The following is a 13,123-nucleotide window of genomic DNA, read 5'->3' on the forward strand; positions in this document are numbered from 1 at the left end:
ATGAGCCTGAACTAGCGGTAGAGAAGAGTTTCGATTGGGACGCTGATCGTTCGCATATTTTTTGGGTAAGTTTGTGTTATGCAGCATCAGAGAGAAGATATAATGAAGCTTCCATTAACGAGAACCAGAAAGTTGGGCTTTCAAACTAGTTTATTTAACATTACATTCATCTATGATTAAAGCCACAATCTACACAATAACACAATCAGGAAATCTTTATAAGAGTTTACTTGAATACCTTTAATAAAAACATTCATATTAGTGTATTAAAGCACTTGACAACAATAACTTAAAAGCAAAGACATAACTGACTTCACTCAAACAACTTATCAACGTAGAACTTACAAAACACAATTGGACTCACTCAAACAACTTATCAATTTAGAATTTACAAAACACTCCATTGACATACTCATAGATATGAGTTGCATTATTTTCTTTCACCAAGCATAACAGAAGAAAGAAACTGTTTAAGGCTCCTATTATAAATACTAGGTCTCTCCAAGTGAGCCAAGTGACCAGCCTCCTTTATCTCTTGAAATGTTACTTTATTTCCAAGCTTACTGTAATATAAATCAAACACTTAAACAGTAGATAAATTGCATATAAACTTTAAGAATGGTTTGAAATAATTGAAATTTTGTGATCAAGATTTATTACTCTTTCATGCTCTGCGCAATCTCTGGTTTGAAAAGTTTGTCTTTCTCACCCCATAAAAGAAATATTTGCTGCAATTAATAGAATAAAAACATAGGTTTTAAAAGAATTTTAAAATAGCACATAGAACAACATGGCAAGAGTTTTAGTATCTCTCGTGTACAAGAGTGTTAGCATCAAAATTATGAATAACCTGTGGAAGTTTAGGGATGTTGATGTCTTTGTAGCTAATGACTAAGGCCTCTAATAATTCACTTCTCTCTTTCCTATTTGAGAACATCACCTGCAATAAAAATTATTCACAAAAATTATATTATAAGTGAACAAGTTAACTAACTATTTTTGATAAATACTATTCCGTCCTAAAATAATTGTCATACTTAATATTTTATATAGATTTAAAAAATATGATAAATAAAGAAAGAGAATAATAATTTTATTAAATTATCCTTGTTGATTATTGGTGTATTTAAATTATCATTAATATCAGATGAAAAAATAATAAATAATAAGTTATAAATATTAATTAAATATTATAATTGAAAGATCAAAATTAAAATTGGAAACTAAAAACAAAACTTATCTTAAAATGAATTCTTTTATTTATAAATTTGACAATTATTTTAGGACAGAGGGAAGATTGTCTACTTCTGATTTTAGTGCGCAAATTAAGGCTAATGCATTGTTCATTTTACTATTTAAAATACAAGTTTCTAAAGATATACCTCAATTAGTATAAGGTTTACTTTGTTAGCACTCTTTTATTCTAATTCAACAAGTTTTTATGGAAGATACACATTTAAATAAATATTAGATTTGATTACAGTTTGATTTATCTATTATTCTTTATTTGCAAAGTAATATTTATATTTTAAATTTAAATAGTTTTAGTCTTGTATTCATATTTTTTATATTTAAAATTGATCTTATCTTTATTTTTAAATAATGTATCATTTGTTAAATATTATAAATTAATGAATAATTCTTTTTTGTGACATTTTATAAAAAGAAATATAAATTAAAAAGTGAACACATCATCAATATTCAATACAAAAATTAATAAAAAATAAAATTGTTTAAATTTAAAATAAGAAAATTAATTTTGTGAGTAATTAAATCTAAATATTATTGTAACAATAAAAAAGTACTTTATTAATTAATAATCTCAAAAATATTTCTTGTCATTAAATATTATTAAATATAAAGTTTTTATAATTTATATATACAATACTATTAATTGTTTTTTATGATTACACTTTGTCATATGTGATCAAACTTACTGTCACCTTCCATGCAAATTACCAATTACGTGTATACTTGTTATTGATAATTAATCTTACGTGTTTCATGTTCTCTGTTTCTCTGTTGACAAATATTTATAGTTGACATATATTTCAAAGTCACTCTCATAATCAATTACTAAAATATTCTACAAGAATCAACATTACTAAAATACTCAATTATTCTCGTATTTTTGTGTGACACGCATCAAATCCTCATGTAAATTTTTTAGATAGATGTATATGTTAAATCTTTAAGTTTTTATATTTTTAATCAATATAAAATTTAGAGTTTTTATTTTTTATTTTTGAGATTTTCTTTATAAGCAACACATTTGTAAAAAATACATCACATACTCATCCAAAATCTTATGGTGTGTTTGTTTTAAGTTTGTAAAAAATATTTCTAAAAATATGGCTGTCTCTTGTTTGATTCAATTTTTAAAAAAATTATTTTAAAATAAATTTTATTCCCAAATTTTTTATTTATATGTACTTATTTTAATTTTATTTCAAGGTTTCAAGGGTAGGAATCCAACATTCTTATAAAAATAAATTCAACTAACTACAACTCCCCGCTACTATTCACATTTATTTATTTATTTTATTTATTTATATAATTTTTAAATTAAATAAATATTATAATCATTTCTAAGAAATTTACCTTTTGTCAAACATTTTGATATGAATGTTATTTCAAATAATAATAATGTTGGAAATAAGATTAAAAAATGTTATTTCTTAACTTAAAACAAACACCTCCTTAGATGATATATATGAATTCTTCCACTAATAAATATTTAAGTTTTTATATTTCTAATTAATGTTTATATTTCTAATTAATGTTAGACTTCTCCACACTACTGACATATTCTCACCACTATCATATTTATTATAAACAATATAAAATAACACTAATAGAGTAATGATCATATTTATTATAAACAACATAAAATAACACTAATAGAGTAATGATGTATCGCTTTTAAATAAAAATCATATTTAAATGTGTCTATATATTAAATTCTACCACCTCTAAAATAGTCTTTAATTAACCATTTTTTTTGTTATATAACTCTTAATATTCATGAAACAAGTTTGCTTATTTGCTCGATTTATCTACTTCATTTATGGTTAATCTATGTGATAAATATGAGTGAAGGTATAAATATAGGTTCTGTTAATATATATTAATTTATATCTTGTTTTTATTTATCTTTTTAAAATCATATTATGTAAACAATATGAAGTGTAATTATTAAGTTACTCCTAATTTATAATAGGGTTTAGGGCAAAAGAATAGTTTATAAGGAGATGAATTTATAATTTATAATTTATAAACTAGTTGAATAAATTTATATTATATAGTAGAAAATTAAGTGTTAAGTTGATTTATAATTGTAAAATTACATAAACACAAACCTTAATAAAATCACTGAGCAGACGATTGGGAAAAGGAATGTTTTTGTAGAAACCAACTGAAAGAAGTGTCCTCACTCCTTGTATAGAAGATGGCATCAACATTTCCGAACAAGAAGAAAACCCAGCATCTTCCACTGCCTTACTAATCATACACTCCGATATAGCCAAAACTGAACCAGTTACAACCACCGCTTGAACCAGTTCGTGATACATCTCAGCCATTTTAAACGCCACCATTCCACCGTAACTGAATCCAACCACAACACATTTCTCGACACCGAGTTTCTTCAACCCGGCCGCCACACACTCGGCCTGAAAAGCCAGTGACCGGTCCGGCTTATCGGATAAAGAACCACCGAAGAAAACTAAGTCGGGCACGTAAACCGCGTAGTCTTTGGCTAAAGGGCTGATTTGGAACTGCCATGTTGCAAGTCCGTCGCCGCAGAAGCCATGCAGAAGAACCACTACTGGCTTTGTAGGTTTCGAAATAGGTTTGTAGGATTTTGAAATGGTGTTAGAAGGAACCCAGAATCTCATTACTGTGCCTGGTTCTATCTCTACTGTGTAGAGCATTAAACCAGCCATTTTCACTACCCAACTAACGACGGACCAAATTACGTTCACCGTGTTCACCATGATTGTTTTTTCTCTCTCTCAAGTTTTATGTTTGCAGTGTGAAGTGAACTCTATGCATTGCTTTACAAATAATATATTATATTGTGATGAAAATGATTAATGAGTCCAAAACTCATAACTACTAGTCTCTTACCTAACCTGTTTTCAGAATGGAAGCCATGAATGCGATACGGGACCCCTCCATATGGATGAGACATTGGCAAGTATGACAGTGTTGCTCAGATACTTATCATGAAAAAACACAGTATCCAACTCACAAATTGTTACCGCTAATTTTATATATAAAAAAATAGTGTTAAAACTTAAAAGGAATATCAGTGAGGAGTTGGAAGGAGTAATGATTAAATTTTATTTAGCATTCTTAAGATTTATTAAGAATATAAAGTTTTTTTTGGACAAATACGTCTCAAAATAAAAGAAAGTCAGATAATATAATATTCGATTCTAAAATAATTAATTTATTATAAAAAATGGGTCATGTTCATATAAAGAAAATATTATATATTGCACATAATATTTTTTTTAAGTTAAATATTTATGTTTTCGTTTGATTTGAATACATATATTTTTAGAAATTTTTTTATCTTTTTAATTTATTAATGAAATGCTCAATTTATCTTTTTAATCTCTTAAAAAATGTTCAATTTATCTTTTTTTTAAATTTTTAACTAATGATTTAGGGGCATTTGTTAGTATTTCCCATAAAAAATATTATCTTAAAATGATTGAGAGTATTATCACGATTTTTAATTGTGGTTTACAACCGCAATTACAATTATTAATATTGTTATTATGGTAACTTCCGCGACAACAACTAGTCACGCGTACGATGACATTAAGAACCGCGTCATACAATTTCACTAATGTATTTTCAATTATTTTTAATAAAACTCAAAATTTCATAATCTCAATTATTTTTAATAAAACTCAAAATTTCATAATCTCAATATTCAATATATTTTTATAGGTTTAATTCATCTTTGGTCCTTTAACTTAATTTATTGTTTTTCTTTGGTCCCTTAGTTAAAAAACGTTACATTATAGTCGCGTAAAACGAATTCGTTATGGAAGATGATTTCTTGTTATGGAAGATGATATCGTAAAGGTTGTTGAGAAACAAATGTGAATTGTGTTGAGAAACAAGTGTGAGTTCTAAGTCCCACATTGCTTAGAAAAGTAGAGGTTGAACACTTCATAAGTAAGAGGATCCATACACCCATCACCTTAAGATTTTGGATGAATATGTGGTGTCTCTCTCACTTGTTTAGGTTAGTCTTTGACCTTTAGGTGAGTGGTTGACCAAATGTGAATGCTTTCCCCTCACGATAACCCATCAGTGGTATCAGAGCTAAGGTTCCGATCAAGGGAGGAAGCAAGAGTAACAATTATTCTGGTCAAGGGAGGAAGAAGATAAAAAGATTGAAGAGTAATAATTTACAAATGTGATGATGAAGTTGATGACTAAATGAAGATATGTGAGACTTTGGATGAACGAAGGATTTGTTGGGTCAAATAGTATATCCATCCAAGTTCTATATCAGGTATTAAAAAGAAAATAGAATTGGAGTACTAATAAAAATAGAGATAGTTAATTTTAATTTTCTAAACAACAACAAAATATAGTCTTTTGGGTGTATTGGGGATTTGCGTATTTGTGTGCTTAGAGAGAGTTTTCTATTTTTCCGTTCAACGGCAGTACAAGCATGTGGATAAAAGAATTTCCGCTTGAGGGGGAGCATAGTGGATGGACTCACATTTGAGGGGGAGATTATTGAGAAACAAGGGTGAATTATATTGAGAAACAAGTGTGAGTTCTAAGTCCCACATTGCTTAGAAAAATGGAGGTTGAGCACTTTATAAGTAAGAGAACACATACACCTATCACCTTAAGGTTTTGGATGAATATGTGGTGTCTCTCTGACTTGCTTAGATAAATCTTTGACCTTTATGAGAGTGTTTGACACAATCTTAATGTTTTTCCCTCATGATAACCCATCAAAGACAACCAATATTGACAAAATTCCCTCTAATTTAGAAGGCATGGAAGGACGAGTCATGCTAGACAACAAAATAGGAAAATTCATATCAGATGCAGTAAGTTCCCTTCTTAAATTGCTCGCATCAGATTTTGATAAGCTTGTGAATAACAACTTGCAGGTGAGCTATTGCAATTGTCTAATAAAGTGGGATTAATGTTTTTAAATCAATTTTTAAATATGATCAAACATTATTGTTTTTAATGTTTAGCACACTCTGTTTTTAACTGAATTAATTCTACATGATTCATAATGTTTAGCACACTCTGGAAATTAGCACAAAAACATGTCTTGAACCAGGTAAACTACCATGCTTCATGTGTCAATTAAATATGTATTGGTGTTTTTCTAGTTTTGTATAAGTTTGTTGATTTACTTTACTTTGTTTACCTCACTAGCTGCTTTGGTGGCAACAACATAGAATAAGTTGTTTAGAGTTGCAAGGAATAGTCATGCGTATATTTAGTTAGACGTGCTCATCTCTTGCATGTGAGCATGATTCAAGTATGTATGATCAGATATATAGCAAAAGAAAAAAAATCAAGATCTTGTTGCGTACATCCATGCTCGATTTATCTATTGGAGCATTGTTGACATTCAATATGCAATTGAAGGTGTAAAGATCTTCAATTTGAGTTGGCCTGTAGCTAATCTTACCCAATGATGTTTATTGTAAGATAAATTTTAATATTGAATGATGTACAAAATAATTGATTTAAGTGATCAGAATTTACATAGATTTATTTCATTTGATCTATACATTGTTCATTCATATAAGTGTTTGATATTTTTTTTACACATTATTAACACTTTGTGGGGATTCTTAACCTCCTAAAATAAAACCTCTACAATTTAAATAAAAAATTATTTTTAAAAATATATATGATGAATCAGCTTGCCAACCCGTCATGCCACCTAACTAAATTAACGTTTTTTTTCTTCTGAATTTTTAACGACAATGACCTTTTTGTGTAACAGAATAATTTTTAGGGGACCAATGTCATACCCCAAAATTCACCTTACCCTTCACAATGATCATCTAGGTCACTAATCCTAAACATTTTCATATCATTAAGCATTCATTTCATCTGCATAAGCATGGTTCAACACAAGGAGACAAGTGACTTGAATTCGCGGCTTGATGCTTGCACCTGGTGGATATTTTGGTTCATCCACAATTTGAGGAGGATCGGGCAATCAAACCATAAACCCTTTATTTATAACGTTGTTGAACAATTTCATTTGCTTGGAAAATTTCTTGGTTTTAAGCCATTTGATCAAGCTTGATCATGCCTTGATCATCAGGGTTTGCCACGTATTTCGTTAATCAGGCGTCCATATGGTTTTATACCCCATTTTACCCTCGGATCCATGTTCATTCTTAATTATCAATTTGATCCTTGGTTACGTTCTTCTTACTACATAAACATTCATTTCAACCATGGTTCAATCCGATTCACAGGTCTTGTCATTGGGATTCATCAATCCACTTCATATACATTCATCATTTTATCACCGTGTCACAGTCTTTGTCCAAATAGATTTTTGATTTCGAGTTGATTTTAATTCCGAATTAATTCAAGAAATTCAAATTATTTTTGGTTCAAATTGATGTTTGAAATTGCGAATTGGTCTTTTAAAGAGTTTTTAATCAGTTTTAGAAATCATTTCGTCATTTTATTTCGAATTAATTTTAGAAGTTTCAACTTGATTTTTGAAATTCATTTTCATTCATAACAAATTAGGTTAGGCTTGTTCATTTGCAACGTGGCCCATTCACCATCTTTTTTTATTAAAGCCCATTACATTTTATTAAATCCAACAAAAACCATATCCAGATATTCAATGTCTAAACCCAATATCCAATTGTTATCCATTTTCCAATTTTTATATCCATTGTCCATTAACCAAACCAATTCTCTAATCCAATTTTTATGTCCATTAACCATTTGTCTAAACCATATCCAGAACCATTTGTATTATCCATATCCATTTTTTCATATCCAATTTTATAATCCAACCCAATTCCCATGTTTATTTTCAATATCCATTACAACACCAATTACCTATTCACTATATTTGTTATCCATTTAACAACTATAACCAATTATCCATATCACCCTGGCCAGTAACCAAGAAACAAGCCAATTCTTTCTTGCACCAAAGCCAACTGCAATAGAAAACCAACACCACCATAAGCTGCAACCAACGCGAACCAACAACAAAAGCCACCACCAGCTGCAACCGAAATCCAACACTCCAAGTTGCAATTAAAACAGCACGACAACGGCAAAATGCAGCAGCACCACCTGCAAAACCGATATTGGAAAATGAACTTCACATTCCCATAATTCTAATATAAGTAAAAATAAAGGAACCTCATAACAACATAATAAAAATTCCAGAATTCCAGAATTTCATTTCAACACAGGATTTCACCGAAAATGTTCACTTCCTTGAATTTGCATCTCACAAAAACAAATTAACATTTCACTAATAATTTCATTAGCATCTGAATTTCTAACTAATAACCGAATTTCAGTTTGAATTGGTGTTGCATTTCACAAGATATTGGGATCCTATAAATCCCACTTCTCATCTCAGATCGAGTCTCTCATTATTTTTCTTTTCCAAAGCCCAACCGAAGATCCTAATTCTCCATCATTTTCACCCTCACCAACCTGTAACAAACCTTGAACCAACTTCTTCTCCATTTTTCCAACAAATTCAGTTCACCAGGACCCTGCTTCTTCTCCTCCCTAACCCTCCAACTCCCATAACAGAAGAACTCCAACTTTATTCACCCTCCATCCCTCTCCTTTTACTCATCACTAACCGAACCAATCACCTATCAATAACCAACCTGTAGCATCTCGAAACTCCTCAACAATTCCCTAACAGAACCACTCGAAACCCTCACAAAAATTCACTCTGAGCCTCAACATAAACCTCCATCGGAACCTCCTCTCAGATCCGAAGAACTAACCTTGAACCGGTAAGAATTCTCACCACAATCATACAGCAGAAGTAGAACAAGGTTCACAATAGTAGTCAAAAAAGAAAGAGATCGAGAAGAAGACGGGGAGTGAACTAGAACAACAACGTAACGGAAGGAGAATTCACAAACGTGCAACAAAAGAGAAAACAAGGAGCGAGGAATCTAGAACCTGAAATCATCGCATCAAGAATCCGTTTCAGTAAGTCTTTTGCTTTCAACCACCAATTTCATCCATGATTCTTCCATCCCGATTCCGTGCGCAAAGAAAAAAGCAAGCCTTTTAGTGATTTTGAATTACGACTCGATGATGAGGTTGAACGTAAATCCGTCCTTCGTTCTTGATTCTTCATTTTTGAATGAAATGAGTTCACGAATTCGTCTCGGTTGATTATGCATCGACGGTGTAGAAACGACTTGAGGAAAGGGTTGAATCGTGTTCATGCATGGCAATGTGAGTGGCTCATTGGCCGAGCGTGCGTTTTATGCAAGAACGGAGTTCTTGGTGGCATGCATTGGTCGGGTTTATGGTCTTCTTTATGAAGGTTCTTGGTATTCAGGCGACCCGGTTTGGGGAGTTTATGAAGAGCCCCAAGTAGGGGTGTTCAAAACCAAACCAACCCAATAGAAAACCGCAAATCAAACCAAACCAAACCGAAACTGCAAAAAACCGCATTTAGTTCGGATTCGTTTGGGTCATTTTTTAATAAAACCGCACGGTTTGGTTTGGTTTGTGGTTTGTATTTTGCAAACCGAATTAAACCAAACCAAACCGCATTATGTTACAACCCAAAGTTCACTTATCCTACATCCAACCCAAACCTCAAACCTAGTATGCCTTAACCTTACAATTACAAACGATTTTCTCTTAATCACACTTAGGATTTTAATTTCAACCTTCTTAAATCTCTCATAGTAGTATCACACATTCTTCTCATCTTCTTTTCCACTTTAGGTCTCGCATATTCTACTCTAATAAGTCCTTTATTATGTTCTTTCTTTTTTATCTTTTATGTTACTATTTTCTCTTCCAATTACGTTTTTATTCACTTTTCTTCTCAATCTCGCATCTCTTATGTTCTTTTTTTCATCTTCTCTAATCTCTCGTCTCATATGTTTTTTTTATGTTTTATTATAATGTATTTGATATTATTTTATGCTACTATTTATATTTGTCTTTTATTCCACTTTTGTCTAATCTGGTTTTTTGTATATTGAATGAAACATTTTTGTCTAAATATGATGAATTTTGATGTTATTTAATAATATATGAATGACTAAACACAAAGTTATGTCGTTATTTATAGGAGTATATATGGCTCAATAAAAATATTATAAAAAACCGAACCAACCCAAACCGCATTGATTTGGTTTGGTTTTATTTCTAAAAGTCAACCGAACCAAACCGAACCGCATGCTTTTTTCTCTTGCGGTTCGGGTGATTTTTATCGCAAAAACCGCCCAAACCGCACCGCAAGCACCCCTAGCCCCAAGTAACTTGTGATCTGCTCCCCACTCCAATCATACACCCCATAGTCCCATGAGTTGATCATTGATTACTATTCTAATTTATGTTAGTTCTAACAATTTTTGTTAGCTAATTTAGATGTAAATCTTTGGTTTCGGATAACCTTTTTGGGAACATTAGAATTAGATTTTTTGTTCATTATAGATATTAGGATTTAATTCAATTTTGTTGTTCATTTAGTTAACCCATGATTAGGTTTAATTAGATTTAGTTCCAATGATTAGATCCAATTAGGTTTAATTAAATTCTTTAGATTAGGTTTAGTTTTCTTAATTTTTCAGATTTAATCCATGTTTGACTAATCATGCCATGATTAATTTTTGGTTATTTTCTCTTGATATTCTTTTTGTGGATTTTGTTCCGAGATTAATATGGTTAATATTGATTTTAACATGATTAAACTTTAGGCTAAATCTCCACTCAACTCGATTTGTGTGATCATGTCCATTAGACTCAATTCTTGATTTTGGATTGTGAATGTCATATTCGATTGATTTTGATGCCTAATGCATGTATAGGTAGATTTTAATTTTTAGAATTAATAGTCACTTTAATTGTCCATTTAATCGTTTATTTGGTTTATGATCATTTTGGTTAAATTGAAAATCCCATTTCAATTTAGGTGAAGAATGTTTTGTATGTCTAATTCCATTTGCCTTGATCATAGGATAGATCTTTGATTACTTTTCATTGATTAATCTATTACCTTTTGAATGGATTATAACCATTGTACATATTTACATATTATTGCATCATTCTCATTCATGCTAACTCGTTCGTTGTTTTGTGTCTACAAGGTGACTTGGAAGGTTCAAGTTCACCCATAGGTAGCCATGCTCCTAACCATGTTATTCTCATTCAATGATTTTGTATTGTTTGAAGTACCATGTCACTTGTATGCCTTAGGCATGGTACATAGTTTAGTTTATAACTTGTATTTTCCTTTCATTCCTTTTCCATTGTATTGTGTGGATCCATCCCCCCATTGTGGGTCAAATGTCCCCCCTCCCCTTAGTCATGTAATAGCTTAGATTTATTTCTTCTTAGTTAGTTTACTATACATGTTAATAACCAAGATAAAAATACAAAACGATAAACAAAGCATTTTCAAAAGAAACAAAAGGTACTTGATTCAACGTCAAGTTGTTTTCCAAATAAAACTCACATCATTGCAACGTGAATACTTGATCCAACGTCAAGTATTCTCCATCCACTCCAAGATTCATTCACATCTCTTCTTCATTCTCTTCTTAAACTCATTCTTCACTCACACTTTTCATAATAAATTCAAACACTTGATTCAACGTCAAGTTCCTTTTTCAAAACATTTTCATAACAAATTGGAATGCAAGTAGGGTGTACGTATTTGTACACAACATTCAAGTAATTGGGTTGTTGGCCGTACCTAGCCTGAGGATCCGACACTTGACTTTCCCCCTAAAACATATAATGATTCAAACAAGTTAGATCTAGGTGCTATGAGAAAGAAAAAGAATAGTTAGAACTTCATTTATCTCTCGATTCCCAAGTACTTTGATCATTGACCGTACTTAGTCAAGGGTCGAAGACTTGTCTCCCTCTAAGTTCCAACGATTAAACTTGCCAAACTCCTTTCATAATCAAATCTCTTTTCTGGATGAAAAAGAGTGGTTAGGATAACTTGTCCTCTCAACTCCCGAGTTATTGGACCGTTGACTGTATCTAGCCAAGGGTTTAATGCTTATCTCCATGCATAAAATCAACCCTAACAAATCAAATCATCTTTTGCCTTAGGGCCTTCTATTCAAAACCTTTCAATAAGGACGTGTTACTTCCGTTCTACCGTGAATAAAGCTTAAGCCTCCATGCGCGAGCAAGTAATGTTTAACTGCTAGAGTGTGAACCAAGCGTATCCACTTTACCGCAAACAAGCAAATACTTTCCGCTCCCATGACAGAGTATACAAGCAAGTGACCGTAGCATGCAAATGTTAATACTGTTCGATAAAAACAACCAAACAAATACGCCATTTTTGAGCTGAACTACGAAGCTCTGACTTCCCTATTGCATGTATGGGGATACGTAGGCACGAGGGCCCAAATCCTTGGCGAGCACACTAAATTAAAACTTATTTTCTCTCCCATCTTATCTTCTCATCTCATTCTCGATAGCAAGCAACTTACAGATAAATAAACATCCATACGCATTTGATACGAGCAAGTGGTTCCTATGGAGTACCATGGATGTGAGGGGTGCTAATACCTTCCCCTTACATAACCGACTTCCGAACCCGCTCTTGGTTGCGAGACCATTTATCTCATTTGGGGTTTTATCGCTATTTTCCCTTTCCTTTGGAATAAATAAAATCTGGTGGCGACTCTGTATTTTTCACGGCGCTTCAGCTGGTGACTCTGTTGGGGATAATATGGAGTTCCCATAAGCGAGTCAAACCTAGCTTTCCTGTATCCTTTTCTTGGATTGTTTACTTCTGTTATCGCTTGCTTTATTTATCCATTCCTGTTATATATGTCTGTTATATATCATCTTGATTTGATCTTGTGGGATAGGTAGTATTGAGTGAGAAGCCCAA

At 31.5% G+C, this 13,123-nt stretch overlaps 1 protein-coding gene across 1 annotated transcript; it reads right to left on the bottom strand.

Annotated features, from left to right (window-relative positions):
• Nucleotides 1-213: 213 nt before the first annotated feature.
• LOC127120245 (uncharacterized) lies at nucleotides 214-4,060 on the bottom strand. The gene is made up of 4 exons (XM_051050656.1): nucleotides 3,360-4,060; nucleotides 851-940; nucleotides 661-728; nucleotides 214-563 (listed from the first exon to the last, which is right to left on the bottom strand). The coding sequence occupies exons 1-4, from the start codon at nucleotides 3,993-3,995 to the stop codon at nucleotides 431-433; spliced, it is 927 nt and encodes a 308-aa protein (XP_050906613.1). The 5' UTR covers nucleotides 3,996-4,060; the 3' UTR covers nucleotides 214-430.
• Nucleotides 4,061-13,123: the final 9,063 nt, after the last annotated feature.

This window comes from Lathyrus oleraceus, chromosome 2, assembly GCF_024323335.1.
Source record: "Lathyrus oleraceus cultivar Zhongwan6 chromosome 2, CAAS_Psat_ZW6_1.0, whole genome shotgun sequence".
Taxonomy (NCBI): domain Eukaryota; kingdom Viridiplantae; phylum Streptophyta; class Magnoliopsida; order Fabales; family Fabaceae; genus Lathyrus; species Lathyrus oleraceus.

Bases quoted from the DNA above. Each gene is read 5' to 3' on its own strand.
- LOC127120245 (XM_051050656.1), bottom strand. From the start codon at position 3,995: ATGGTGAACACGGTGAACGTAATTTGGTCCGTCGTTAGTTGGGTAGTG. The intron at 729-850 runs GTTATTCATAAT...TATTAATTGCAG, and splicing joins ACATCCCTAAACTTCCACAG to CAAATATTTCTTTTATGGGG. The intron at 564-660 runs GTAATAAATCTT...TTTATATTACAG, and splicing joins ATTGCGCAGAGCATGAAAGA to TAAGCTTGGAAATAAAGTAA.